This window comes from Onychostoma macrolepis, chromosome 19 (assembly GCF_012432095.1).
Source record: "Onychostoma macrolepis isolate SWU-2019 chromosome 19, ASM1243209v1, whole genome shotgun sequence".
Classification (NCBI taxonomy): domain Eukaryota; kingdom Metazoa; phylum Chordata; class Actinopteri; order Cypriniformes; family Cyprinidae; genus Onychostoma; species Onychostoma macrolepis.
In genome coordinates, this window is record NC_081173.1 from 10,822,848 (window position 1) to 10,849,865 (window position 27,018).

Consider the following 27,018-nt stretch of genomic DNA (forward strand, 5'->3'; position numbering starts at 1 on the left):
TGACAGTGCTATATTGTCTGCTTACGTAATTACTTAAGATTTCATTCCTCACATGTTTTCAGTATCTGTTATCTTGGATTTGCGGTGACATGGTACAAACTGCACCATTATCTAACCTAAAGCGTGCAATCTGAACTGTGAAATGAAGGGGAAGATCTAACCCAGTCTCACAGAATGTATGTATGTATGTAACGTCTTACAAGTTAGCAATTTCATATGAAATTGTACAATGTTAAACTGTAGGAAAATGTAGGGTTTTTCTTTTTTTCTTTTAGGAAATATGACTATGAAGGTCCACCATTTACCCCAACCCTAAATATGTTAAAAATATATATGAAAATGCTACCTCGTAAATTTTGCATTCATTTTTATTTATTTATTCATTTAATAATTAATTTTTACAATGTGAATCAAATGAAAACATACAATTTAAAAAAGAATCAACAAAAATGTATGATTTTTAGAAAATAACCATAAAGGTCCACCCCTAAACAAAACCAACCTGATATCATGAGAAAACTATTGTAAATTATTTGAAAATTTCATATGAATTTGTACTATGTGATATGTATGAAAACACAAATGTATGATAATTTTTTTAACAAAAAGCATGTAGGTTGTTCCCTAACTCCACCTAAGCGATCTCATGAGTAAGCATAGCTATTTTACAAGTTGACAATTTTGAATTAATTTTGTACAATGTAAATCGCATATTTATTTGTATTTGGCAAATTTTAAATGTTTAACCCAACCTTCTGGGCAGTATCCCAATCACTGGGTTCGTCCATATTTTACCCAGCGTTGGGTTGTATTTAACCCAGCATTTTTTAGAGTGTATGAATTTGTACAATGTGAATTGTATGAAGATTTACGATTTAAAAAAAAAAAAGCATGAAGGTCCACCCCTAACCCAACCCCCTAAATATAACCAACCCAATTATGAGTTGGCAAATTTCGTATGAAATTTTATGATGCAAACAGTATGAAAACGTGTGTTTAAAGGGATAGTTGACCAAAAAATGAAAATCCACCCTCATGTCTTTCCAAACCTGTAAGACCTTTGTTCATCTTCAGAACACAAATGAAGATATTTTTATGAACTCCGAGAGCAACGCAACTGACATGTTCAAGGCCCAGAAAGTTAGTAAGGACATCGTTAAAATAGTCCATGTGACATCACTGGTTCAACCGTAATTTTATGAAACTACGAGAATAATTTTTGTGCACAAAGAAAACAAAAAATAACTTTCTTCAATAATTTCTTCTCTTCCGTGTCAGTTTTCAACGTGTACTCAAGACATGCGTGTGCATTCCTCTGCTTGTAAACAAGGCACAGTGCATCCGGGTTCTACATCAGAACGCTGCTCCTGCATCAGCAGCACCACACGCATATGTCGCACATCGGAAGAGAACTTATTTTTGTTTTCTTCGCACACAAAAAGTATTTTCGTAGCGTCACAAAATTACGGTTGAACCACTGATGTGACATGGACAATTAATGACAGAATTTTCATTTGGGTGAACTATCTACAAACAAACAAACAAAAACAGTAAGCATGAAGGTCCACCCCTAAACATAAACAACTCCAATCTCATGGGAAATTATATTTTACCAGGTGCCAATTTCATGACTTTGTATAATGTGAATAGTAGAAAAAAGTAACCATGAGGGTCCATCCTAAACATAAAACAAGAAAATAATAATAAATTCACATAAATAATATCCACCAATTCACCAAAGCGCAAAATAGTTATGAATTGCCTTGAGATTGTGTTGAAAGATCCCTGCTGGAGCTGTTCCATGACCGTAACCTTGTGTGTCCCTGATAAGGAAAACCCTCCTGGAACATGCTGAACAAACAAACACATCACGTTCTTGTCATTACATTGATTACATATTCGGTCTGGTATGTTGACATTGCTGTCTTTAACGTTTGGAGTGGGACTGATCTGAAAGTTCCACTATCCCCCCTTCCCTGAAATAACATGTGCTCCTGGCCATGTGTCAAAACAATTCAATGTGCTACAGTGATGCATATTGAGGGGAAGAGCATTGCGATTTACTACCATGTCTCGTTGAGGACAATGAGAGCCTCTAACAACCTCTTAACTGTCTTATGTCAGCTACAAGTATAAGCATATTCAAACAAACCTATCACAGGACTGGCCTTTTAAGTGACAGTGGATGTTATCCTGGAGAGAGGGGCAAGGAGAGTGTGTTTGCGCTGCGAGCAGACCTCTGTGAGCCAGTCATACAGACCCCGAGGGCAGATCTGTGGCAGTCTGACCTGCTTTAGATGTAATATTTACTCATCTGACCAAGCAAAAGGTTTATTAGCCTTGGCAGTGGGGTGTCTTTCAAGGTTGTCTGGAGTCACGTGTCCACCCTGCTTAAGACAGCTGCTGCCTTGACACTCATATGCTTTCAGCTAATTTAGGACAGTTAAGAGGAGACGTCACCACTTATTTCTCTCAATCCGCTTTATCTAAACATTATTTCAGAGATAGATTCAATGAGGTCAGGCAGTGATAAACACACTCAATAGTTTAATGCGTCTACTAACAATTTCCAAAGTCCACTTTTTTTTTTTTTTAATTGCCACCACATAGTTATTTCAGTGCACCGCATCTCAATTTATTGTTTTTGAAAGCATTCTGTGATGGAAATTATAGTTTAGGAAATTACATTTTTGGAATAAAATGGCAGACTCCTTTGTCTTGCTTAGGCATAGCGTTAATTTTATGTATTCAAAATGCACAATTACATAATATTTTCACACTTTTTGCACAAAATTATAGCTTGATTGGTAATGATGCACAGTAACAATATTCTGTTTGCAACTGATTTTTTTTTTTGTAGCACATGAGGTGTGTCATATTTCATCTCAAACTTTTGACACTGTGGTAAGTGAACTTGTGAAAAAAAGCTTTATTCAGAGCTGCAAAAATGTTCAGTGTGATAGAAATCCTGGCACAACTAAGAGTAAGTCATAACTTTTGAATTAATTTTTTATACAAATCATTTTACACGATATAAATTGTGATTTTAAAAGATATATATATAAAAATATATATATATATATATATATATAAAGAGACGAACTATAAAGTGAAATAAACCAAACTTTTAAGTGTATTTTGTTTAAATCACAGTAATCTGTTATTTCTGCAAAGACATTCTTTATAAAAAACAACGATTATTTTAATATATTCTTACTTTAAAAATAAAAGTTGTTTGGGTCAGTATTTCACAATAGATTACAATAGCTATTTTTGGTATTTTCAGAATATTACTGTAGATGTAACAGTTCTATTTTCACAATTTTAAACAGCATTTTAATTTCAGATTTGTTTACAGTGCACACTGTGTAGTTTCCAAAAGTAATAGTACACTGTGCCTCTGTTCCAATGACATTTAAAAGCTTATTTATATAAAGAGCCATAATGTCTAAGAAATACTGACCACTTGTGGTATAATATAGGACACACAACCCGTTACCACAATAAACATTTATTTAAATTCAGTCAAGGCATTCACATTTTAAAAAAGAAATAATATGAGAGAACAGAGATTGACTGAAATCATGGTTTGAAGTAGAAGATTTTGTGTGACTAATATATGGAAAAACTGCAACAACAATAAGTAATCCATTCTAATCAAACCCTTCAATAAAATCTCTTTCTGTAGTATTTTATATCAAGCTATGCATCCTATTATTATCTGTATGTGTTTGTTTCGTACACTGATCTGTATTTGTAGGCACTCTTCACATTCTTTATTTTAGTACAAACACTCTTTAAAACCATCTTCTATAAAACAGACATTTAATCCTTGGGGATTTAATAATCATGTTTTGAAAGTGCAGTAAATTCCCCAGTGATCACTGGTGTAACGGCCACAGTCCAGTTTCTCCATTCCGACCAAGGCCATGTGGTCAGGAGTGACTCTTGGGCCGGTTTTAGCAGACCTAAGGAAGACGCGGTCGAAGCGACATCTGCTGACGTAAGGCAAAGTCTTATTGCTGTTTGCTTTGGTGTCCCAGGTGTATCGGCAGTGTTCCTGTTTGCCCAGCTGTTCCCAAACATCACACACACCTGGAGGCAAACCTCCCACCTTTACCACCTACACAGACAGAAACAATCTTCAGAAATGCTGCATAGCACTAGTGACTTCCACTGCGCTCTCACTCCACCATCGTATTTGGAGCTATTGTGATTGTGAGCACAGTGTTTCTCAAGCTTTTTCTATTATTCACAGGCCCACCAGTCAAACAAAGTTCATTTTAACATGTGTTATGAATACAATACACAACTCCACAGACAAGAATTGACAATTTTGTTTTCTTTTGTGTTTCAATAATGCAAATTCAAACTCTTTGTGTACCACTCATCTAGACTTTTAATTTACCTCAGAGTCTCTGAGATTGGTGTCCCCGGCAAAAATTACAGTAGCGTCTTCTGGTGCTTCCTTCAGCTTTTGAAATACGACCCGCAGTTGTTTCATTCTCTCCTCTGATTGGTTCTTACAGCTTTCTAAATGTGATGTCATCAAGTGTAGCTTCTGACCTGAGAAAGTCACCTTAATAAGATACAGCAGAGTCAAACAAATGATGAGAAGCAAATTAATTACGAGAAACATGTAATAAACCTAGAAAAGTAAATATTAATGTATGCATACACTACTATTTAAAAGTTTGCAGTCGGAAAGATTTTTTCAAAAAGAAGAAAATACTTTTTATTCAGCAAGGATGCATTAAATTAATCAAAAGTGACAGTAAAGACATTTATAATGTTACAAGCCGTTTCTATTTCAAATAAATGTTGCTCTTTTGAATTTTTGAATCATCAAATATTCCTAAAAACAAATGTGTATCACGGTTTCAGCATTTGAGCAGAAAATCAGCACATTAGAATGATTTCTGAAGGATCGTGTGACTCTGAAGACTGGAGTAATGTTGCTGAAAATTCACAGGAATAAGTTACAATTTAATATTTATTAAATAGAAAACAGTTACTTTAAATTGTAATGGCATTTCACAACATTACTGTTTTCGCTATACGTACATTGAAAAATCCAAACTTTTGAATGGTAGTGTACAGGTGCATCTCAATTAATTAGAATGTCGTGGAAAAGTTCATTTATTTCAGTAATTCAAATAAAATTGTGAAACTCGTGTATTAAATAAATTCAATGCACACAGACTGAAGTAGTTCAAGTCTTTGGTTCTTTTAATTGTGATGATTTTGGCTCACATTTAACAAAAACCCACCAATTCACAACAAATTAGAATACTTCATAAGACCAATAAAAAAAACATTTTTAGTGAATTGTTGGCCTTCTGGAAAGTATGTTCATTTACTGTATATGTACTCAATACTTGGTAGGGGCTCCTTTTACTTTAATTACTGCCTCAATTCGGCGTGACATGGAGCTGATCAGTTTGTGGCACTGCTGAGGTGGTATGGAAGCCCAGGTTTCTTTGACAGTGGCCTTCAGCTCATCTGCATTTTTTGGTCTCTTGTTTCTCATTTTCCTCTTGACAATACTCCATAGATTCTCTCTGGGGTTCAGGTCTGGTGAGTTTGCTGGCCAGTCAAGCACACCAACACCATGGTCATTTAACCAACTTTTGGTGCTTTTGGCAGTGTGGGCAGGTGCCAAATCCTGCTGGAAAATGAAATCAGCATCTCCATAAAGCTTGTCAACAGAAGGAAGCATGAAGTGCTCTAAAATTTCCTGGTAGATGGCTGCGTTGACTGTGGACATCAGAAAACACAGTGGACCAACACCAGCAGATGACATGGCACCCCAAATCATCACTGACTGTGGAAACTTCACACTGGACTTCAAGCAACATGGATTCTGTGCCTCTCCACTCTTCCTTCAGACTCTGGGACCTTGATTTCCAAATGAAATGCAAAATTTACTTTCATCTGAAAAGAGGACTTTGGACCACTGAGCAACAGTCCAGTTCTTTTTCTCCACAGCCCAGGTAAGATGCTTCTGACGTTGTCTCTGGTTCAGAAGTGGCTTTGTAGCCCTTTTCCTGAAGATGTCTGAGCGTGGTGACTCTTGATGCACTGACTCCAGCTTCAGTTCTCTCCTTGTGAAGCTCTCCCAAGTGTTTGAATCGGCTTTGTTTGACTGTATTCTCAAGCTTGCAGTCATCCCTGTTGCTTGTGCACCTTTTCCTACCCAAATTCTTCCTTCCAGTCAACTTTGCATTTAATATGCTTTGATACAGCACTCTGTAAACAGCCACACCTTTCAGTAATGGCCTTCTGTGATTTACCCTCTTTGTGGAGGGCGTCAATGTTCCTCTTCTGGATCATTGCCAAGTCAGCAGTCTTCTCCATTATTGTGGTTTCAAAGAACAAGAGATACCTGGAATTTATACTGTAGGGATGGTCATTAATTGAAACTCAAATGTAAATATTCTAATATTTTGAGATACTGATTTTTGACTTTCATGAGCTGTAAGCTCTAATCATCAAAATTAAAACAAAAAAACTTTTGAAATGTTTTACTTTACATGCAATGAATCTAAAATATATGAAAGTTTCACTTTTTGAAATAACTTACAAGAAAAAATGAACTTTTTCACGACATTCTAATTTATTGAGATGCACCTGTATTTCTGATTCCATTAAGAAATAGACTTGTGCCAGTCATTATACCTCAATACAATCTTTGGATAATGTTTATAAACCACAAACTCACCTGAGCAACTAATAGATTTCTCAACATTTGTGTTGTAGGATAACAGATGATCTCACTTTCCAGAAGTTTTACTCTTGATTTCTTCAACATTATTCCCGTGAAGTATCCCTCGTCGCTTCCTTAAATAACACAGAACTTCATTAATCAGTAAATAACTAATAAATAACTTTACTGAGCACTGAGATCATTCTCTTACCTTCAACAAACAGGTAGCTGACGGCACGCTTCTTAAGATACTGAATATAAGACGGAATCAGTTCTTGAAGAAAAACCACATCTGGTGTATATCTACAAAAGAACAATGGATAAAAGGTCATGAAAAGTTATGAGTGAAACAAAAATAATCAAAACAAGTGTAATAGAGAACAAAAGGAACTCACAGAGCTAGATACGAACACAAGCCCCTGGCACGCTCTGCAAGACTTAATGTGTCCAAACCATCCACGTTCCAGCTGATGACGGACAGCTTGCTGTCCTCCGCATTAGATTCAGTTACAACACTTTCAGCCGGACTTTCTTGGGGGTTCACACTGCTGGAGCAGGTGGGTTCCTCTGCTGTTAGGTCAATGCTGCACAAGAAACAATTTGAAAAAAGATTTCAAATATTATTAGTAGAGATATAGAGTATATTATATGTAGAGCAAACTCAGTCTTTACTTTATAATAAATAGAGGAGAAAACATTACCAATCCATCTGGCCTGTCTTAAATTTCTTCTTTGTTCCTGAAGCATCAGCACTGTCAGAAGAATTCACCTCCTTTCTCTTATTCCCAGACACAACTTTAGTTTCCTCTGCATCTTCAGCATCAAAGACTGAATCCATATGAGCCTCGAAGAAAGAGTTCAATGCTCTCTGGCAGAAACACAGAAATAATAATAATAATAAAAGCTTTTTATAAGAGCATCAGTGGTTGTAAATAAGGACAACGCAACATGCATTACTCAGTATGTTTTTATAGAAACTTGGTTCAGTATTAGCACCATACCTCCATATCCCACTCATTTTCTGCTAGATAACACTGCGCCACAGCGCTATCCGACCCAGAGATGGAGGCAAACTGATCGCAAAGACTCGTCCTCGTTTCCTCTAGAGCAGACATTTGTTGATCGGTGTGATTACCTGACATTACAGTGTTGTTCGACATGTTCGCAGTTCAATATAACGGCGGGACATGGACGCGTGCAGCTACAAAAACAATCCGGGCGGAACCCGCGAAAATACGGAGAAACTATAAATATTAACATACGTTATGCCTGTGGTCGCTGGACCTAATTTATTTACACTATACTATAAATCACTTCCTAAACGTATTATTACCCTAATTGTCACATTAAAGGTTGCAACCAGAGAGTTCCGAACCGAAGAACTATTATTGATCAAGTAGAAGTTTTTCGGAACATTTAACTGTAGTACTGAAAGAGTCGGTTCTTTCGAACAGTTCGTTTCAAAACTGAAATGATTCAGCATGGTACCTGGCCAGCCAGTGCTCTAAAACCCTATATGCACGACACATATATTAATCAAAGTGTGTGCCAGTTCAGTTTACGAATAACATACAAATTCAATACAAATACATTTAGAACCTAAATATAGTTAGCATTAACATTAAACAAGTCTAAAGTAAATTACAATATGTTGCCTGAAAAGTTTTAATTGATTCAGTCCTGACTCCTGTTCTAGAAAGAATCGTTCAGATATGTTTTGTTCATCTGATTCTTTAAAAAGACTCAAATGAATCACGAATGACCCCTTCTATCATAATAAAAGTCCATAGAGCCGAACGGTCAGTCTTAGCTTCTAAATATATTCATAAATTGACTTTAAAAAATTGAATAATTAGTTAACTTGACCTGCAGTTTTCATCGCTTGTGGTAAGAGGCATTTTAGATTAGGAACTCCAAAAGGGTTTTACATAGGATAATAATAATACTCTTATTTTGTATATCATTTGGACCATCTTTCAAACACTCTTCAGGAGTGAACTTGTCCTTCTCTGTGTTTTGGTATTTGCTATATCAGCGATGGCGTCAATGTCGTTAAATTCAATAAAACAGATCATGAGAGCGATGGTGGACAGTCCTGGATTTGACCGGGTTTTAAGTAAGGTAGGTGTAGAGCGAGATCTTTGGTTAAATGAAGTGATTCTCCTTGGAGATCCACATTGATATGTGAACACGCCAGACCAGTTCACTCTGCAGTAAATATATTTGAGCAAACATACTGAGCCGATCATGTTGTGATCAGGTGGAGGTATTGTCTGCAGCCCCTGGGAAAGTGGTGTGCGAGCTGAAGGTGGAGGAGGAGCACACTAACAGAGGAGGCACTCTTCACGGAGGGCTGACTGCCACACTGGTGGATGTGATCTCCACCACGGCCATCATGTACAGCGAGAGAGGAGCTCCCGGGGTCAGCGTGGACATGAACATAACGTGAGCTTTTGCCTATATGATTGACAGGACCACTGTGTCATGCATGGGGAGTGTTGTTACTGTTAAATAAAACGAATTGTTTTCGACATTTAGAATGAATGAATATAAGTTTTGAAAACATTACAATAATTTTTTTTCATTTAAAAAATAAGAAATGTTGCAATTGGCTACTACGATTATTAGGTAGGCTACTATTAACTAATAACATTACTAGAATTAAAACTGAAAAAAAAAATCAAGCTATATTGAAATATTAAAAGCAACTAATAAAAATGACAAAAAACACTTGGCAAAATTACTAAAACAAGCTAAATATTTTTATATTTTGATTTAAATATAAAATAAAAGTCTAAATATAAATAACTACTATAATAGTAACATAAATCAGGGTTCCTACACATTTTCCACTTCAAAATTCAAATTTCCATACTTTTCCAGACTCAAATTTCCAAACCTCTCGGTAGATTTTCAGAGCCTATTTAATATAAATTGTTCATACAGCATTATTTTCAGCTTTATATTTGGTATAAAGTACAGTCATCTGTAAATATTTTTATTTTCTCAGGGTTTTTTTCATTGTCCCTAAAATAAAAAATACAGACTTTTACATGCACACGAGAAACTTTTTTTGTGCCCTGAAGAAACTATTCACATGTGCATGAGAATGTTTTGCAAGCTAACGCATTACAATTTCTAGTTTTATATAACATTTCCTTTGTGCATCACTGCCATCTTACTATGAATAAAACGATAGCATGGATGCACATGAATTAACAGAGTTAATTACTCAGGTTAACAGAATTATCCTGCTCAAAATTTTGCTTTTCTTTACGCGAGTACCCCTAATATCAAGGCCTAATATCCAATTTAACACATCCTCTGTAGTAGTGGAGAAACTTTGACATGAAATGGTCTGATGGCATAAAATTTGTTTTACAGTACCAGTCTAAGATTTGGCTTTCATTGGGACAATATGCCATATTTCAAGGCCTTCGGTCTCTTTCATGCATGGTCTGTGGCAGCCAAGAAACCACACCGCAAAGTGGGCTGATGGCACAACAGGTGGCTCTGTGTGCATTGCCTCAAGGATCTTTGCAAAAAAAAAAAAAAAAACTTTGCATATAGGACAATGTAATATGGTGCTAAACCCAAAATGCTTTTAACCTGCATTTTGCATAACGAAAAAGTGCACAATGAATACATTCATTTGACGATCACTAAACAGCTGCCATGAAACCTCACTTCTTGTACGATAAATTTATTTTCAGTAAATTCTTAATTTTCTATTATTAAAAAACTAAATGGGGGCAAAAGTCTGGAAACACATTTTTCCATACTTTTCCAGACCTGGAAAATACTGATAAATGCAGTGATTTGTATGTTGGTTTCAAATACCTAGCTCAAAACGATCTTTTAATTTTAGTTCTGTTCTCCAGACTATTATTTCAAACAAATAAAAATGAACACACAATAAAACCACAACAGCATACTTTTAGACCATATTTAACTATGCAATGCAGGTAGATCTTACACAAAACGTTTAACTGTTTGCTCAGGGCATGGCTATTTTTCATAAATGTCTAGTTATAAATTTCTACAACTTATTTGTAACATTTATTGGAAACGGTTTTCATATATAAAATTTGCCATTTTATATGTACTCGTAATAGTATTAGGTTGTTAGATGACAGGTTCCTATTGTGGCATGTTGTCAAAAAAAATTTCCCTTGTTAATAAATGAGGGAAATGTTCAATAGCTTTATGTTGCTAAAACTTGGTAAGATGAAACTTGAAATAAAAGTGAAGTGTCTGACAAATAGTCAGTCTCAATTAAAAAATAAAATGACATGCATTCATCATCTGAAATGGACGACACTTAAATTTGTTTGCTTTCTATTTAACAGATACATGAACGCAGCTAAAATTGGAGAAGACGTCCTGATCACTGCACAGGTTTTAAAACAAGGAAGGACTCTAGCATTTGCAACAGTAGATCTCACCAACAAGGCAAACGGAAAACTCATTGCTCAGGGAAGACACACTAAACACCTTGGCAGCTGATTGATATTGTACATGCCGTGTAATGGACATGAAACATGTTGTTCTTTAAGTTATCTAATAAACTCCGGCATAAAAATCTTTGCACTGTGTTAGTATATGTTCAGCAGTGTTTATTTCAACAGAATTATTCAAACAATGGGTACATCAAAATAAAGACAAAGACCCACCTTCCCCTTCGACGTGAACTCAATTTCAAAAAGGGGGGGAAAAAAAAGTAATATTTTTATGCCTTAAGAACGGACAGAGATGGCTTACAGATACCAAGTCCCAAGCACTGCAATATTTAGTACTCTCAGAACAGGGTGGTCTATAAAAGATAAACAAATCCGTAATGATCCATTTCAAGCTTCACTACGAAATTTCTCATTAGGTACATAAGCTTGAACATCAGTCTCCCATCACATACCCACCACCAATGATTACATCTGGTATCAGTAGCTCGTATGTATATATAGTGCATGAGTTGCTCAACTGGTGACAATTACCATCCCAAGGAAAAAAAAAAACAGCATCAGAATTCCTCCAACAGACAGTTTGTCAACCACTTTAGATATACACCACACACACCGCACCTCCGTCCCCATCAGGCAACACTCCTCCAGAAATGATAAAACAAACAAGTTGTCATATTATAGGCAAGGAATGACACTCAAATTAAAATGTCCAGCAAAAACTAAGGCAGTAACTGAATGAGAAGCAATGCCTACACCAAATGAGTTAACAAGTATTGTTCACCTTGTAATAGAAGCCTTTTGAGGAAGACTACCCAGGCTCTTTTGTCCTCCGTCACTGATTGTCATTACTCATGAAATCCCTACTGAATATAACAGACATGTTAACTATCCCTCATGACAGTGATGTTAAAGCCAGTCCAACACACGAGGACCACATGTGAGAGACCTCTGTCATTGGTTTCCTTTTTTTTAGTTTTTTGTTTTGTTTTCGTAACGTAAAGAGTTCCTTCGGTGACTGGTATTGTTGACGGTGCAGCTCCAAGAGAACAACCACTCAAAATCAATGTTCATGCAGGTTCAAATAAAAACTGATCAAAGAGAGGGGAGATGGGATGAACCAAAGCAAGATTGGTTGAGGGAGGATTAAACAAAAAAAAAAAAAAAAAAAAAAAAGAGCTAAATTAAATCTCACGATGAAAATGAGTGGTTAACAAAAAGGAGAGTTCCAAGCACAAGTTCATATCTATTCAACTGAGGGATGTGTAGATAAGGTCAACTTGCTTCGAGGCCTCGAGGGGTGTCTTCCGTGCGTTTCTCCTAGTCAGGCATGTATGGACGGAGGTGGTCCTCGATGTCTCCAACCCCCCAACAGGTGAGCTGATCCTGTGGCAGGTAGAGACAGAGGCTGCACAACTTGAAAACTGTGAGCTTGGTTTTTGGAGTCTGTTGAAGAGGAGACAAAAGAATATTAGGCTATTCTTGAATACTACATTACGCAGTAAATATCTGGTAGTGCAAGGTGTATAGTTATTAGTAATTCAATATTAAAATTCTAGGCAATGCTGATAAGCTAATAAATTATTTCATTATGTTATTGCCAATAACCAATATTAAAATCAGGGTTACTGCAGGATTTTTAAGCTCAAATTTAAGACTTTTTAAAACCTGCACAAATAAAATTAATGCCATATGAGTGGGGTCAGGCAATGTCTATGGTAAACTATTAAACTTTAAAATGACTGTAAAAAGCACAATTTACAGTTCAAATACAAGTTTTCACAAAAACAAAGTTTTATAAAATGATACACTTCACATTTCAGCCTTTAAACCATTTAAAAAAAAATGGATGAGTCAACAGTATTAATTATATTAACTTAATTATCATCAATAAATTATTATATTAATTAAATAAACATTTTACTGTTTAGATTTTTATGATGAATTATCTTCTTATCGATCCACCAGTTCACATTTACAGCTCTGCGTGTTTGCAGGGTACAAACATGGGTCGATTTTCACATTGGTCTGAACAAAAACAACCCAATGTTCCTGCAATACCGGAGGGCTGCAGTTCTAGGACTGCATAGGACCCTATTTTTTTGGGACAGCACCATCTATTCCAGAGGAGACCTGATTCAAACATCAAACAAACGGATGCAAAGACTAGATCCATGGAAACTATAAATTATTTTCATCTTTCCATCTTATTTTTATTGTAAGAGCTAGCGTGAACTTGAGTGTTCCAGGGGGTGTAAGCAATCTCCATTTAGCCGTGCAAAACAGTTCATTGTGCTGCTGGATGTTGTAAATTAATATTTGTATTCAAATTATTATTTATTAAAGTAATAATAATCACAATACCGTATTGTCCCGAATATAAGACGACCCTGATTATAAGATGACCCCCACTTTTTCCAGATGTACCTTTTGGAAAAAGGCTTTTTGAAAACCAAATCTCTCTCTCTGTAAAACACATTTTTTCTTAAATTATTTTCAAATTGCATATTTTTCCCATTTTAATTTTTGTTTTGAAAGTATGGTATATACTGGTAAAATGTACCAACAATGACATTGAAAAATATACACTTTTTGATATACCATAAAACTAACAGGTAGCCCATCTGAATTATGTAACATTTAGTCTATCCATCTCATAGTAGCCTACCAAAATTTTATTAACAGTAGAAGTGAAATCTTATTGTAGTCTTCAAATCTGGGTACGGTCTTATGTTTTAAAATCACTTACAGAAGAAGTTTGGTCCCAACAGTCTCGACTCATGCCCGCTGTAAGCTTTTCTTTTTCTTTTGTTTTCACTCGTGATCTAATGTAACACATTACATTACATATTTCATGGCACACTCGTTTTATGCGTTTTTGGCGCCACCTATTGTTGTGGGTGTATTATTGACATGTCAAAGTCTAGACCCCGAATATAAGATGACCGCGTTTTTTTAGATGTATTTCCAAGAAAAAACATTGTCTTATATTCGGGTCAATACGGTAATTTGTACCGCAATTATTTTACCATTTACTGCACTTTAAGTGGGTCACACATCAGACGTGAAGCGCTGCGGCTAATGAACTCAAGTCTCGCACAGACGCAAGACTTTCTTTCCAAGAAAACTGAATTTAAAACCAGAATATTATATTATATTATATATATAGAAATAAATTAGGTTAAATATTTCCAGAGGGTAACCAACAGGTATGTTTAGGGTTAGGAGTTGGTTAGAACAATAATGTGTATACAATAAAACAACAACAATTCCTTAAAAATAATAATATACAGAATTGAATAGCAAGTGCTATAAAATAGTATGAGCCACTAATACATACAAAAAATTAATTAAAGAAACTACAGGGACCTAGAAATGCAGTTCTGAAACTACAGCCTCCAGTATTGCAGGAATACCCTACTCACAACAGCCTTATTGAAAATGCACTTTCATTTTCTGCCAGCAGGAGGCGCTTTCGAGCTGTTTCCCCAGTAACGCTGTACACAAAGCAGCACAGCACTGGACTTTGAAAGTGTGGTGCTCATGTTTACTTAATAAAACCATAGCCTTTTTAAGTTTAATCAGTCACATTAAGCTGTATCACAATTTTGGGCTGTACCCAAATTTAAGACCTCTTGAAATCAAATTTAAGACTTTTTAAGGACATGCGGGAACCCTCTAAAATAAAAAATAAAAACAGGTTATTAAATAGTATACAGTAAATATTAGGTTATTGTACATTTTGCAATTATGATGGATTCACTGATATTAAAATTCTGGCCAATTAAGACTACCACAGGGTTCCCACACCTTGGTTAACTTTAAATTCAAGGACTTCCAATACCCTCAAATTCAAGGACTTAATGTGGGGACACATTTCAAGTGACAGCAAAGGTTACATCACGTCACCTTGTATGATACATTGTTACAGTTTTCATGTGTCAAACACAACTATGCAAAAAAGCCACTTTTTTTTTTGCATTTATTTTTGGCCATATGACAGAAATCTGATTTGTCATATTTCTGTTTTGCATAAAATTGAATAATATTTGGTACATACTTTGAGGTACCATCTTAGTAGTTTTGTTGTGCGAGTGAACGTCATGGCAACGAACAACACAAAGTACCTCACGTGGGGTAAATATAAATGTGCAACGTAAATCAAGCAAGCTAGTATGCACAAAGTGTTGGCGAAATAACACATTAGCGGACCGGAGGGAATACGGAATTTTCAAGGACATGTTTGTTTATTTTCAAAAACTTTCCAGGGCCTTGAAAATTTTTTATCAGATTCACAAACTTTCAAGGACCCGTGGGAACCCTGTTACCAAGAAATGATTTCTGTTACTGTTAATAAACAATAAAATCACAGATATAAAAGGTTAATATACATTTAGTTATACAGTAAATATTAGGTTATTATAAGGTGTATAATTAGTTGGGAATCACTAAAAATTCTGGTTAATACTGATAACCAAAAAAATGTGTTGTTATTGTCAATAACCAATTAAAATGGCCACTGTAAAAATTCTATATACGATTTTGTCTATTAAATTTATTTATTTTCATTGCCGTCCCAGCATCTATGTCTAATTTCATGGCAAGATCAATGTATTTTATAAGACACAAATAGTAGTAACACATTAGTAATGAAAAACAACAATTGACAACCAACAATGTCAATATAAACATAAGATTTTTCATTTCAATATCAGGTCAATTTAAGATTATTCCTGGTGAAACGCATGTAAAACATTCTTTTGTCTATTAATAAACACTAAAACCTACAATCAATCATTTTTAATTTAAGTATATTTAAGCATCACAATACTAGACTATAAAGCATGTATTGAGAAATAAAGCTTCATATTGAGATTTGCTAAAGATTACATTTAACAGTGCTATTCAAGTTAATCTTTAAAAAAAAAAAAATTTGAGTGAGTGCTTGATAAATGTACAATATTGATACAAAAAAAGTTGATAATCCTCATGACATTCTTAAATATTATCCATGGGCCTTCATATTTCATGTTTTATCGAACCAACCTGTAAGTGCTGTCTGTCCACAAAGAGAAAGACAGACTGATTGGGGTTGTTCATAACCATCCCAGCCTTGTCCTTCCGACCAACAGCATGCAAAAACTGCTTTTCATAGTCTCCATGATGAAACTCGAACTTGGCCTGTAAACGTTCAAAAGCATATTCAATTTGTGAATGGATTTCTATACATTATTCATGCCCATTGTGCATGTTGAATACTTGGCGTTAAGGGTTTGAACAAGCCCACAACCTCAAATACGTGGAATAATATTTTTACTATTTCTCGTATTTTTGAGATTGCATATACATACCTGAACAGGCCTGAATGGTTCATGTTCAGCCCCTTTCCATCTGGAGAACAGGAGACAGACAATCTTCTCAATATCATTGCGGGGCCAAAGGATAAAGTCCATCTCCTGGGTACAACCTATCACATCCTGTACAGATTCAGAAACATCAGTGAGACACAAAAAGCAATGACCTCGAACAACATGATGACACACGGGTTTTTTGACAAGACAGACCATTACGGTCGCAATACAGCTGACAGCAGCTTAATCTTCAACTGACAATGTCGAAAGTGACCCGAGTTGTGTGCCAACACTTACTCTACGCATCGACTGGTAACGAGGCGCGTGCAACTGCACCACATCTTTCTGGAGAAGCTCTAAAGAACTCTCTAATGAGTAGCTCGAATCCTTCACGCCTTTAAGGATATTTTCCTCATAGTTGTTGGTCATCACTGGTACCACCTCAGCTACTTCGAAGAGTGCAGACTTCTTTTTCTGCATAAGTGGGAAAAGGCATATGAGAACAATCATAGACAAACAGTCAATCATTTCTCAGTTTCTTGAGGAATCATTCAACGTACCTTTTCCTTAAATACAAAGGCAATGTAGATCTTGAAGTCAAACTGATCGGCCAAAGATTCTCGTTTCTTCCGTAGCTGGGCGCGGAGTCGGTTTCTTGCTTGATTCCGGCGAGAATTTGGGTCTCCCATTGTTACGGACAGTACTATTTTCCTTAAGCAGACTTTTTTTTTACGCTTTTTATTTCCTTGACAGTAGACTATGTGGTTTACAAACCCTTTTAAAAACTAAAGCTATAACCAAGCACTACCTGCAGTACATACTAATTTGAATTAACGAACAAAGTTAGCAAAACCAAATCAAGTCATTTTTAATCAATATGGGTAGTGCACTTGGGCCAAGTAAGTTTGCACTTATCTAAGTTTTGATGTGTTACACCATTTTTAAAGCAAACAATCAAGCCAAGGCTAAGTGTAAACTAAAAGAAACCACTCATATAACACGACCTGATCAATTAGGATTTTTTTTTATATGAGAAACTGTGCTGTATCACTGAATAAAGGACAGAAAACACAAATGCCTGCTACACTGAAAGCCCATACCTACAGTTTTGTGTTTGCGTCCGTGCGTGAGGGGACAGATCCCTGTCTTTAGATAAATAAATCTTGTTTAAAGTTATCTAAAAAGCTGACCAAGAGATTTGACTTTGGAAAGTCTCTTCCAGGATTGACTCTTGCTTGTATCCATGTCTTTGAATAAACGGTCTCATAAAAGCACATCTGAATGACAGGTGAGAAAGACAACCATGGCAGAGAAATGCAGATGCCATGAGATCTTGGCACTGAGTAAGAACACAGAGTTTGCTGGACATCTTGGGATTTAAGGGCATAAAATGGGCCCTCGAGCTCTCCTGCCACGGTTGAGTTTCATTGTGAGGCTTTTATTTTGTGGCTGGCTAGCAAACTAATGCTAGCTAAGCTGAATACACACACTCGCCACCGACTAATAACCTAGTTGAAGGGAGCTACATCTCTTTTTTTTTTTTATCCAGTATGAGATCTAGGACAGCATCCAAAGCTAGTATTCATCAATAAACCGACTGTTACATTTTGGTTTTTTGCCTGTTTTCTGTTTGTTATCGCGATGCTAGCAAAGACTGGCTTCAATGCGTGGCTGGCTAACTGGCTAACTATTGTTTCTCGTCATTTTTTTTCTCTCGAGTTGACTTCCAAGCCCGTTGCGATTCGAGCAAGTACTGCAAAACAATCCTAACACGTTTTAAAACACCGAGCTCAGTGCAAAAACCCGCCCCGGATGGACCGATCCTCGGCGGAGGTTTAGCTTGATGATCTCCCGTTTGTTTTCGAGCTTTTCCACAGTCGTCACACACCCGTGTATGCCATGTCAAGATAAACTGACAAACCGACCGAAGTCCTCCGTTCTCTCAGGTAACAGACGGCGGCATCTGCATCGCGGTGGACCCATAATGATGGAAGGAAAGGGTGAAATGTCTTTCGAGCGATTCTTTCGACTGTTTCGGCCCTTTGATCTGCGTTTGTCTGGAAAATAACAAGCGCTCCTCGCTGAACAAACAACTCAAAATGGCCGATGCGCGTCACGCAGCTGTGCACATGTGACAGAGGAGGAGCGCGCGCTGCTGTCAGCTGGGCTTATGAAGGGCAGCTTTGTGACACGTTTTGTTTAAACGCCTGTAACTAGTGTTATTTTTTCTTCACAGTATGTCTCAAGCTTTTATATAATACTTCCTTATTTATAACACAAAGAATGTTTGATGTATTTATTAAGTTCTATTGTGAAAAAAACCCATATTTGTCTGTTGCAAATCAGCTATTACCATTAAACTGTATGGTAAAACTTTATTTTAAGGTGTCCTTGTTACAAATGTTACATGTACTTACTATTATAATAACTAGTAATTATACATAATTACATGCAAGTAACCCTAAGCCAAACCCTGTTCCTCATAACCCTAACTATATAGACTATATGATATAGTAAATACATGTAGTTAATTAATATTACTCACAAGGACACCTTAAAATAAAGTGTAACCAACTGTGTGTTAATGTCTAGTGCAAGGAGTGCTGTTGTTACAATTTACACCCCTACCCGAAGAAAACGGTAGTGGTTGTAACATGGATTAAATTATTAAAAGGTACTTAAAGTATCGACACTTGGAGGATAGACAATTTAATTCAGTGTACATAAGGACATAATGAATTTCTCAATCAATTCATTAAAAACTTATTGTCATTCGACAATAATAAATAGTTAACATTATATACACATAATAGGCCTACTCAATATACATAATATACACATTTTAAAATTGTGCGCAGTGCTTACTTGGAAAACATACACAATATTCTGTGAAGTGGACAGAAATTATATAGACTTGGTCGGTGTCGTGTCATAGCTGTGTGGGCGAAAACGATCCTTTCCCCCTCATTGGAAAAGCATGCTGTTGCTGTTGACCCAGAATGGTCTATAAAATCATTTCTGCCGCTCGACAGAGCAAGATACGTAGAAAAACTGAGCCGTAGGGTATCTGTGACTGGACAAACGACCCGAAGGAATGGCCAGAGGTGTCGTTTCCCGACACTTTTGTTACCTGATTGAGTCTCCAGGCAAGAGACAGCTTACTACAAGCCTATACGTGACGGCTTGTGAAAGTAAACATTAGTCGTTTTGTTTTGCTTAATTTTAATAAAGTGATGAAGACTACAGTAAAAGCCTGTCATACTTTTTTTATTGATCTATTAAAAATAATTTTAACATTGACAAAGCATAGGTAACATTAAAGGTCTACTGAAGTGCCTTGAAATGCGCAGCATTATGTGGTGTGTGCTAAACGTATAGCCTCATTTTTACAAATACACACCGTAAAATTAAAAGATATAAAATTTACATGAAAATATCCCTTACGAAAATGAACCGTGGTTACAACCAAAAAAACATGGTTACTATAGGTAAACCATGGTAAAAAACAAACAAAACAAAAAACAAATTAAACATGTTTTGCTACACTAACCATAGTTTAACCATGGTATTTGTAGTAAAACTGTGGTTATAGGCTACAACTGGTAATAAAAACGCCCAAAAAGCACGGTTAGCCTACTATTACTATAGTAATAGCCCCATTGTTAATTATCGGGATTGTGTATAATAATATGAAATAAATGTTTTAATAGATTATGACATTTAAATCACAAAATATCAGGGAGTGACATTTATTTGATGTGAAGGAGGGTTGCTGTATAATAAGCTTGATATGTTTCATAGGTTGTATATCCATAATAACTGCTGTCGGAGTTCTGATGTTGTGTGCTACCCGCTCAGATGTGCTACCTCCGTCTGTTTATTCGGCAGTATATATCTCTATTTTTTTTTTTAACTTATTAGAGGTACAGAACGCCACACAGCAACTTTTCGGCATTGCACCAAGCAAAGAGCAATCAAAATCATAACAAAAAGTAAAGATCAAGCGCCTGACACGTTCTCCGCGCATTAATTCGAATGGTTTGTTTTCCCCCACTGCATCAACGGATATGACGCTTTTGTGGGCGTTCCCAGCTATGCCGACTGCCTCTCTATCCGCGCGAATCCCGGAGTCACGTGACAGTACAAAGGCAGTACTTAAGCCAGTGGCGCGCTCTTCACATACAAGCTGTTGTACTGTAGCGGGTTGTTAAGGACCGTCTGTGTTTATCGTGCAGTTTCCGTAAGTATCATCTTTTACTTGTTGGGTTTATGTTGGCTTTTGTTTAGTTGAGTTATTTGAGGTTTTCGGTTTATTTTTAAGAGATGGCTATGTGTTTTTAAATGTACAGTCTGTACGAGTGTGGCTTGATCCATTCAGCGTGTCTATGGTCTGGACACAAACGGAGGCCTACTTACCTTTTGATCTATGCTTGTGGCTTTGTTATACAAGTATAAAATGTATGTCTTGAAAGGTGTGTGTGTGTGTATATAGGCTTAGATGGCGAATGAGTGCATTATATTAATCCACAGTTCTGTTTTTATTGTTTTGGATATCAACTAGTGTTATCACGTTAACTGTTTAATTTGTAGTCTAACGTTGCTGTATGGCGTTTCAGCTGCTGTGTACTGTAACGTGCTGTAACTTAACTTTTTAAAATTGTCTTGTTAATCTATTTCGTCTCTATGTAAGCTAATGGGTATGTCAACTACATGTCTGTCTTAACTTTTGCTGTGCTGAAAACCATTAGCATAAAACTAAACTTGTGCTGAATCTAAAACTTGGTAATCTCTCATTATGAGAATCTTAAAAGCAGTTATTTGTAGACTGGAAGATTACAAGTATAGGGGAATGAAAAGATTATTTCCAAGTAAAAGTGACTGGAGCCTGACATGACTGTTCAAGTAATGAACTTCACTGAAATTACTGAACGCTTTTCTAGGTGAAAACATGAGCTCCATCAGAAGACCCAAGCATGCAGAGAACCCCTCTGAAAACATCAAGGTATGTGAGACCGCCTTGCCATAGGCTGCAAGTTAATTCAATTACTGCTCCATTCACTGATGATTGCTGAACCAGTGTCCTCTCCGGTGATCAAATTAATGGGGTTCTAAAAGAATCTGACAACCCTCCCATAAACTGATTAATGTCCCATTAAAAGCTAATCATTAGTGACTATTGTGGCCATGTAATGACCCTAGATATTATTCGTATGTTTGGATTACTTAAAAATGGTCCACTTGAGTATTGTCAAAAAGGGAAAGAATGATGTCAACACATTGCAACATGTCTTTAACTTGTTCAAATTTCCCATTTAGGACAAACTCAACTCGGCCTTGCTCTGTTTTTTTTTTTTTTTAAGTTAATCATTACACAATTTTAAAATCCAGTAACTGTGCATTCGTCTGCCACCGTATCGTTTAAGTGAAAACATTAACTAACTCCAAACTTGCAGTTGGTCATAAGGAGACTTCTGTGGCGAGTTCCCACGGTAATTACAGGTTAAAGAATGTTGCAGTAAGATAATATTGCAAGCAGTCCAATCGCTGCCCGTGGGAATCGGAGGTGTTTACAGCATGCAGCTGATGTGTGGCCTGCCCCTTTCCCACGCTTGTTAGAACTGTCAATTATGCTGAGTTGCTCAGTTACCTTGCTTGTTGCCATCTCTTACTGACAGCTTAACTGGTGTAAGAGGAGAAGAATGACTGTTGAGGCAGGTGAATGGAGCCTGTTACTGTGTGCTTGGATAGTTGCTTAACTTTTTTTCTTTTTCACTGAAATTAGCTTGTTTTTGTTTTTTTTGCTGCTTTGACACTTGAGGACCCTGAGATTGCCTTTATTTTTCTTTTCTCAGAAGTTCCTTGTAGCGCCAACATCTGGAGCTGGATCAGGGAGGAGGACGCTGCAGGTCCTTCAGCCATCTGCTGTCAATAAGAACCTTGGTCGTATCATTGAGGTACGTGGCGGTGGTTGCTGTTTTGGACGTTACAAAGTGTGAATTCTCTAGTTGGAGGGATAGGGTTAAAGATCGTCTCACCCTGTTTAGAATGGCAAAGCGGTTCCAAAGAGAAAGATGTGGAGCGCTGAGCAGGCGAAGGGCTCGAAGAGGATCAAAGCAGAGGTGGCTGTAAAATCCACAAGTCCAGAGGATGAAAACCAGCCTGAGAGGGTCACGCAAGAGGCCTATGAGCTCATGATCAAAGGTAAAGTTGATTGGATTGTTCATGCCAAAGCTGTACTTGTTAATGTTTACAACTTAAGGGTGATGGACTGTTCCTGTAACTTTGTATTGGATTTTCTTTTTTTGTTTGTGCCTCTTCAGAAACTCCTGGGTCCTCCTACTGGAAGGAAGTAGCAGAAGAGAGGCGGAAAGCCCTGTTCAGTGTTCTCCAAGAGAATGAAAAGGTAGGTTAATCAATTGGTAACTTGCTAATGATTAGCCATTCTACTCCACTTCTCTCTATAGGGCTGATGAGGGAGTTGTTCTATAGCAAAGTTGTGGTCTTTTTATTTTTAAATAATTCTGGTTCCTAATGTCTTAAACACTGCTCTTTAGTTGTTTGATTAGAAATGTGGTACCTGTGTTCACTTGTTTCTTAACTTTCTCAAAATTAGTTGCACAAAGACATTGAACTCAAAGATGAACAGATTGCTCAGCTGAAGAGTGAAAATGAGGAGTTACAGGAGCTGGCACAGCATGTACAACACATGGCTGACATGATTGAAGTAAGTGCTTTGTGTAAAGCTCTTAATCCACTTAAAGCCTGACATTGCTGTTTCTAGGTCCAAATGTTTTATAAGATGCCTAAAGAAAACCGACTGCTAATCTACACCATAGTAAAGTAGTGCTGAAGTACTCTTGAACAACCATGATTCTTATCGCCATACCAGATCTCGGGGTACATTTATATGAAAATATACTAAAACTGAAAGTGTGTGGTGTTGGGTTTTATTTTTCCTTTTGCTTTTTTTTTTTTCGAAAATTGTCCACCAACAATAGCTATGTTTCCATGACCCTTCAAATTGTGCAACCTGAAATTGTGAATTGAAAATCTGCCTAATGGAAACTTGTTTTTTTTTTTTTCGCAAAAACCATAAATTGCAAAAGTTTTTACTTGCATGAGGTGGGATTTTTCAGGCGACTCAAATCCTACTCTGGGTTCGGGACAATTCCGAGCTCGGAGCCCTCCCCTCGGACAGCACGAAAAAATATGCATAACCTTTAATTACTGTTTATTATATGTAAGCGTGCAAAGAAACCCCAAGCATCTGCGCACATGCCTATAAGATTGATCATGTAATGTGCATGACTTTTGTTTTCAGATTCATGTTTTTGTAGTTTGCTATAGCAGTATTGTTTGCTGTCGAGATGGTGTTCTTGCTTTGCCCAGGAAACTGCATTATTTGTGTCACCACAACAAGTTGATAGTGGTGATGGTGTGTAACCACCATTAGGTTGGGACTAGAGATTAAAATTACCCAACTCAATGTCTCTGTCTTTCACTTCTTCTCTCAGAGATTAACTGGTAAGAGTCCAGACAGTCTAGAGGAGCTGCGTGAAATGGCCTTTGACGCAGAAGACGAGGAGGAAGAACATGAAGAGGAACCACATGGAGATGAGAGTGAAGCTGATGAGAGCCAGGACAGTGTTGAACTGGGCACAGAAGAGTCGCATGACCATAATGTGCCACACAAGGATGACTCCACAACCAATGAAAGCTGAAATGGCACCTGAAAAATATTGAACTGAAAAGACCCATTATGGACCTGTTTGGTTTTATTTGAACGTTTCTTTGCCTTTGAGAACCGATATGCACCTTTGTTTTAATCCTTTTACCCTTGCTGTAAATGAGCTTTTATTTTCAGTACCTGTAGTTAATGTGCATGTTCACTGCCAGTGTACATATGTAAAATTGAATGCATACAATGGAAATAAACTCATATTTTGTACACATGCTTTTTAATTGTTTACCTAACATGTAACCACTTTTAGTGTTAGTGCAACCCTTCAGCTCATCTTCCTCATGCAAAGCATCTTTCTTCGAGCTCTGCTGGAGTCCTAAAACCCCAAGAAGCTCCTGGGCGTAGTTTAATGGCCATCTCTCCTCCCAGTCCAGACTCGCCAGTTTCTCCAGACTGGACTGCAGGGCCGTGGATTCCTTAAGGTGGCAGATGATGGGGATGTTGTGGCAACAGAGGATGTTGAGCAGGTAGCAGCTCCAGCGCTGTGACGTATAGGAGAGTTTGCTGGTTGGAGATACATACTGCAGCAGGGTGTCAGGGAGCCCAAGTGCTTGTGCCTTGTCTTGGTTGGCGACGTGGAGGTAGCAGATTGCACTGAGGCCTTCAAGAACTCGAATGATGTGCTGATCTGTAAGATCAGGTGTCTTCAGGAGCTCCACCATGCTTGCCATGTACTCGTCTGCTGCTTGGGCTGCATGTTCATAACCTCCTAAAAGAGTTTAAATAATTAGTATGATCTGTAACATTTGGAAGCACTTGCTGTGCTTCACTTGACTGTTTTTGCTCTTCCATCAAAGATAATGGTTCCAAACAAGGCCACAGTATGTTGTGCTTTTGAGGGTAGATGTAACGTTTCATTACAAAATCTAATAGGTAATGAGCTGACGGAGCAGGAGTTTACGAAAGTAATCATGAGCATTGTAATGTTCGAGGCAGATGTCAAATGTCAGTAGACTGGGAAGAGGAGCGGTTTATTTGTAAATTTGTACGAGCTTAGGTTCACGTAGAAAAGCAAACGTTTTGAAACCAAATGTCACCCTGGACCACAAAACCAGTCAAAGGTTTTTTTTTTTTTTTTTAAGGGTAGGACGATATATGGCTGAGATATCTGAAATCTGAGGGTGCCAAAAAAGTCACCTTTAAAGTTGTCCAAACGAAGTTCTTAGCAATGCATGTTACTAATCAAAAAATAAGTTTTGATATATTTACGGTAGGACATTTACAAAATATCTTCATGGAACGTAATCTTTAAGCCAAAAATCATTAGGATATTAAGTAAAGGAAAAAATCGATAATTTTGACCAATACTATGTATTTTTGGCTATTGCTACAAATATACCTGAGATAAAGACTGGTTTTGTGGTCCCGGTTCACAAATGTAGTAACGCTAACTCTTCACAGCCGTTGGTAGCTGCTACAAGACAAGTACTCTATACGCAGCTAACGTTAATCACTTGCTTTGTTTTGAACGCATTGTTAGCCGATGATTCACCGACTCCCTCATTAAGACCACCTGCTGGCAATTTCAGTTTCATATTTCAAAATATCACTTCATTTCACGATAAAAAGGCGTCCGCCTCTCATATAAACACGTTTTTCCATCACCTGTGTAACTTAATATCCCAACGTCCCGAGCCGCGTCTGCTCTCACTGCTGTGGACAGCTGCGTGTTCCGGATCAGTCGACCAGCCTTGAGGATCTTATTTTTGTGGCTTCTGTCTGGTTCTTCCAGACCAGAGGAAAAATAAGGCTTGATGTAATTATCGTAAAATGAGGAGAGGAACCGAATCATGCGTCTGCCTGTCTCGAAACACGGTTTCAAAAAGCTTTCTTTCAAAACAGAACGTTGTTTTCATTTCATTAAGCTTGTTATCGTGACATCATCCATTTAGTACGTTTTCACAAACGCCTTCATAAAATGCCTTTTACAACAACAACAACACTTTTTAAAAATGTCCATTTGCTTCAGAAAAACGTTAAATGTTAATGCTCGGTGAATTGAATGAAAACGAGCTAAAGCAGCACAATTACTGAACATTTTGTCATTATGTAATTTCGTTACGGATTACGTGAATAATTTTTGTTGCCATTATTACCTGAAACTGGACTGTGAATTTCTAGTTCCCAGCATGCTTTGCCATGGACTGGATCATGAAACTGCTGAAATTGTGTTTTGTTATACAGTAATGAGCAAGAGCTGTTCTAATGTCTGTGCAGTTCTTGATCCTCTCATATTGTACATGTAGTAAAAATGCACTTGTTCATAATTGACCATTCACCACAGGCATTAAAAACAGCACAATGCCATATATGATAATTATGTAAAAATAAATTTTATTGCCACTTTCAGCAGAGGAAATACAGTAAACTCAAATGAAAAAAAAATTGAAAAAAAATAAAATGAAACAGTGAGGGAACATTAGCATTGTGACATCAAGTGAAATCTGCTTTCATTCAAACAGTAGAAGCTAAAGCTATTGTAAGCTGTGCGCTCAAGCCCTGGACACATACAGTCACACGCTCACAAAACCATTACAACAGCTTTCCTATCAAGAAGGACATTAATTTACATTTTGAATGAGGTTTGAACAATAAATGCAGTTGAATTTCACTGAGCTTCTGTTTGAGATGAATACAAGGCAATAAATGTCAATTCAACCTTCTTTCTTGATATCTCTGTGCAAAGAAAGGAGTGATAACCAATGCCCAGGGTCAAATACTGTAACGGTGGTCATTAGACAAACTCACAAAGCAAGAAAACAG

The 27,018-nt window shown here is 36.9% G+C and overlaps 5 protein-coding genes across 6 annotated transcripts; 2 read left to right on the forward strand and 3 right to left on the reverse strand.

Moving 5' to 3' along the window:
* Positions 1-3,495: 3,495 nt before the first annotated feature.
* Positions 3,496-7,998, reverse strand: tdp2b (tyrosyl-DNA phosphodiesterase 2b). The gene is made up of 7 exons (XM_058753373.1): positions 7,708-7,998; positions 7,408-7,574; positions 7,102-7,290; positions 6,918-7,009; positions 6,722-6,840; positions 4,409-4,579; positions 3,496-4,123 (listed from the first exon to the last, which is right to left on the reverse strand). The coding sequence occupies exons 1-7, from the start codon at positions 7,864-7,866 to the stop codon at positions 3,848-3,850; spliced, it is 1,173 nt and encodes a 390-aa protein (XP_058609356.1). The 5' UTR covers positions 7,867-7,998; the 3' UTR covers positions 3,496-3,847.
* A 484-nt stretch (positions 7,999-8,482) lies between these two features.
* On the forward strand, positions 8,483-12,339 carry acot13 (acyl-CoA thioesterase 13). 2 transcript variants are annotated; one of them, XM_058753376.1, is made up of 4 exons: positions 8,483-8,593; positions 8,742-8,827; positions 8,967-9,151; positions 11,056-12,339. In XM_058753376.1, exons 2-4 carry the CDS (start codon positions 8,744-8,746, stop codon positions 11,210-11,212), a joined length of 426 nt encoding a protein of 141 aa, XP_058609359.1. In that variant the 5' UTR covers positions 8,483-8,593; positions 8,742-8,743; the 3' UTR covers positions 11,213-12,339. The 2 variants fall into 2 exon arrangements, with proteins under 2 accessions (XP_058609359.1, XP_058609358.1); XM_058753375.1 differs by lacking the exon at positions 8,483-8,593 and having other exon boundaries at positions 8,650-8,827.
* c19h6orf62 (chromosome 19 C6orf62 homolog) lies at positions 12,309-18,662 on the reverse strand. Its single transcript, XM_058753374.1, has 5 exons — positions 17,075-18,662; positions 16,812-16,988; positions 16,515-16,640; positions 16,210-16,344; positions 12,309-12,609 (listed from the first exon to the last, which is right to left on the reverse strand). The coding sequence occupies exons 1-5, from the start codon at positions 17,201-17,203 to the stop codon at positions 12,484-12,486; spliced, it is 693 nt and encodes a 230-aa protein (XP_058609357.1). The 5' UTR covers positions 17,204-18,662; the 3' UTR covers positions 12,309-12,483.
* A 1,994-nt stretch (positions 18,663-20,656) lies between these two features.
* gmnn (geminin DNA replication inhibitor) lies at positions 20,657-24,462 on the forward strand. The gene is made up of 7 exons (XM_058752613.1): positions 20,657-20,754; positions 21,455-21,516; positions 22,367-22,468; positions 22,559-22,715; positions 22,835-22,917; positions 23,128-23,238; positions 24,029-24,462. The coding sequence occupies exons 2-7, from the start codon at positions 21,463-21,465 to the stop codon at positions 24,233-24,235; spliced, it is 714 nt and encodes a 237-aa protein (XP_058608596.1). The 5' UTR covers positions 20,657-20,754; positions 21,455-21,462; the 3' UTR covers positions 24,236-24,462.
* LOC131525231 (armadillo-like helical domain-containing protein 2) lies at positions 24,349-26,339 on the reverse strand. The gene is made up of 2 exons (XM_058752612.1): positions 25,861-26,339; positions 24,349-24,964 (listed from the first exon to the last, which is right to left on the reverse strand). The coding sequence occupies exons 1-2, from the start codon at positions 26,045-26,047 to the stop codon at positions 24,375-24,377; spliced, it is 777 nt and encodes a 258-aa protein (XP_058608595.1). The 5' UTR covers positions 26,048-26,339; the 3' UTR covers positions 24,349-24,374.
* Between the last annotated feature and the right edge of the window lie 679 nt (positions 26,340-27,018).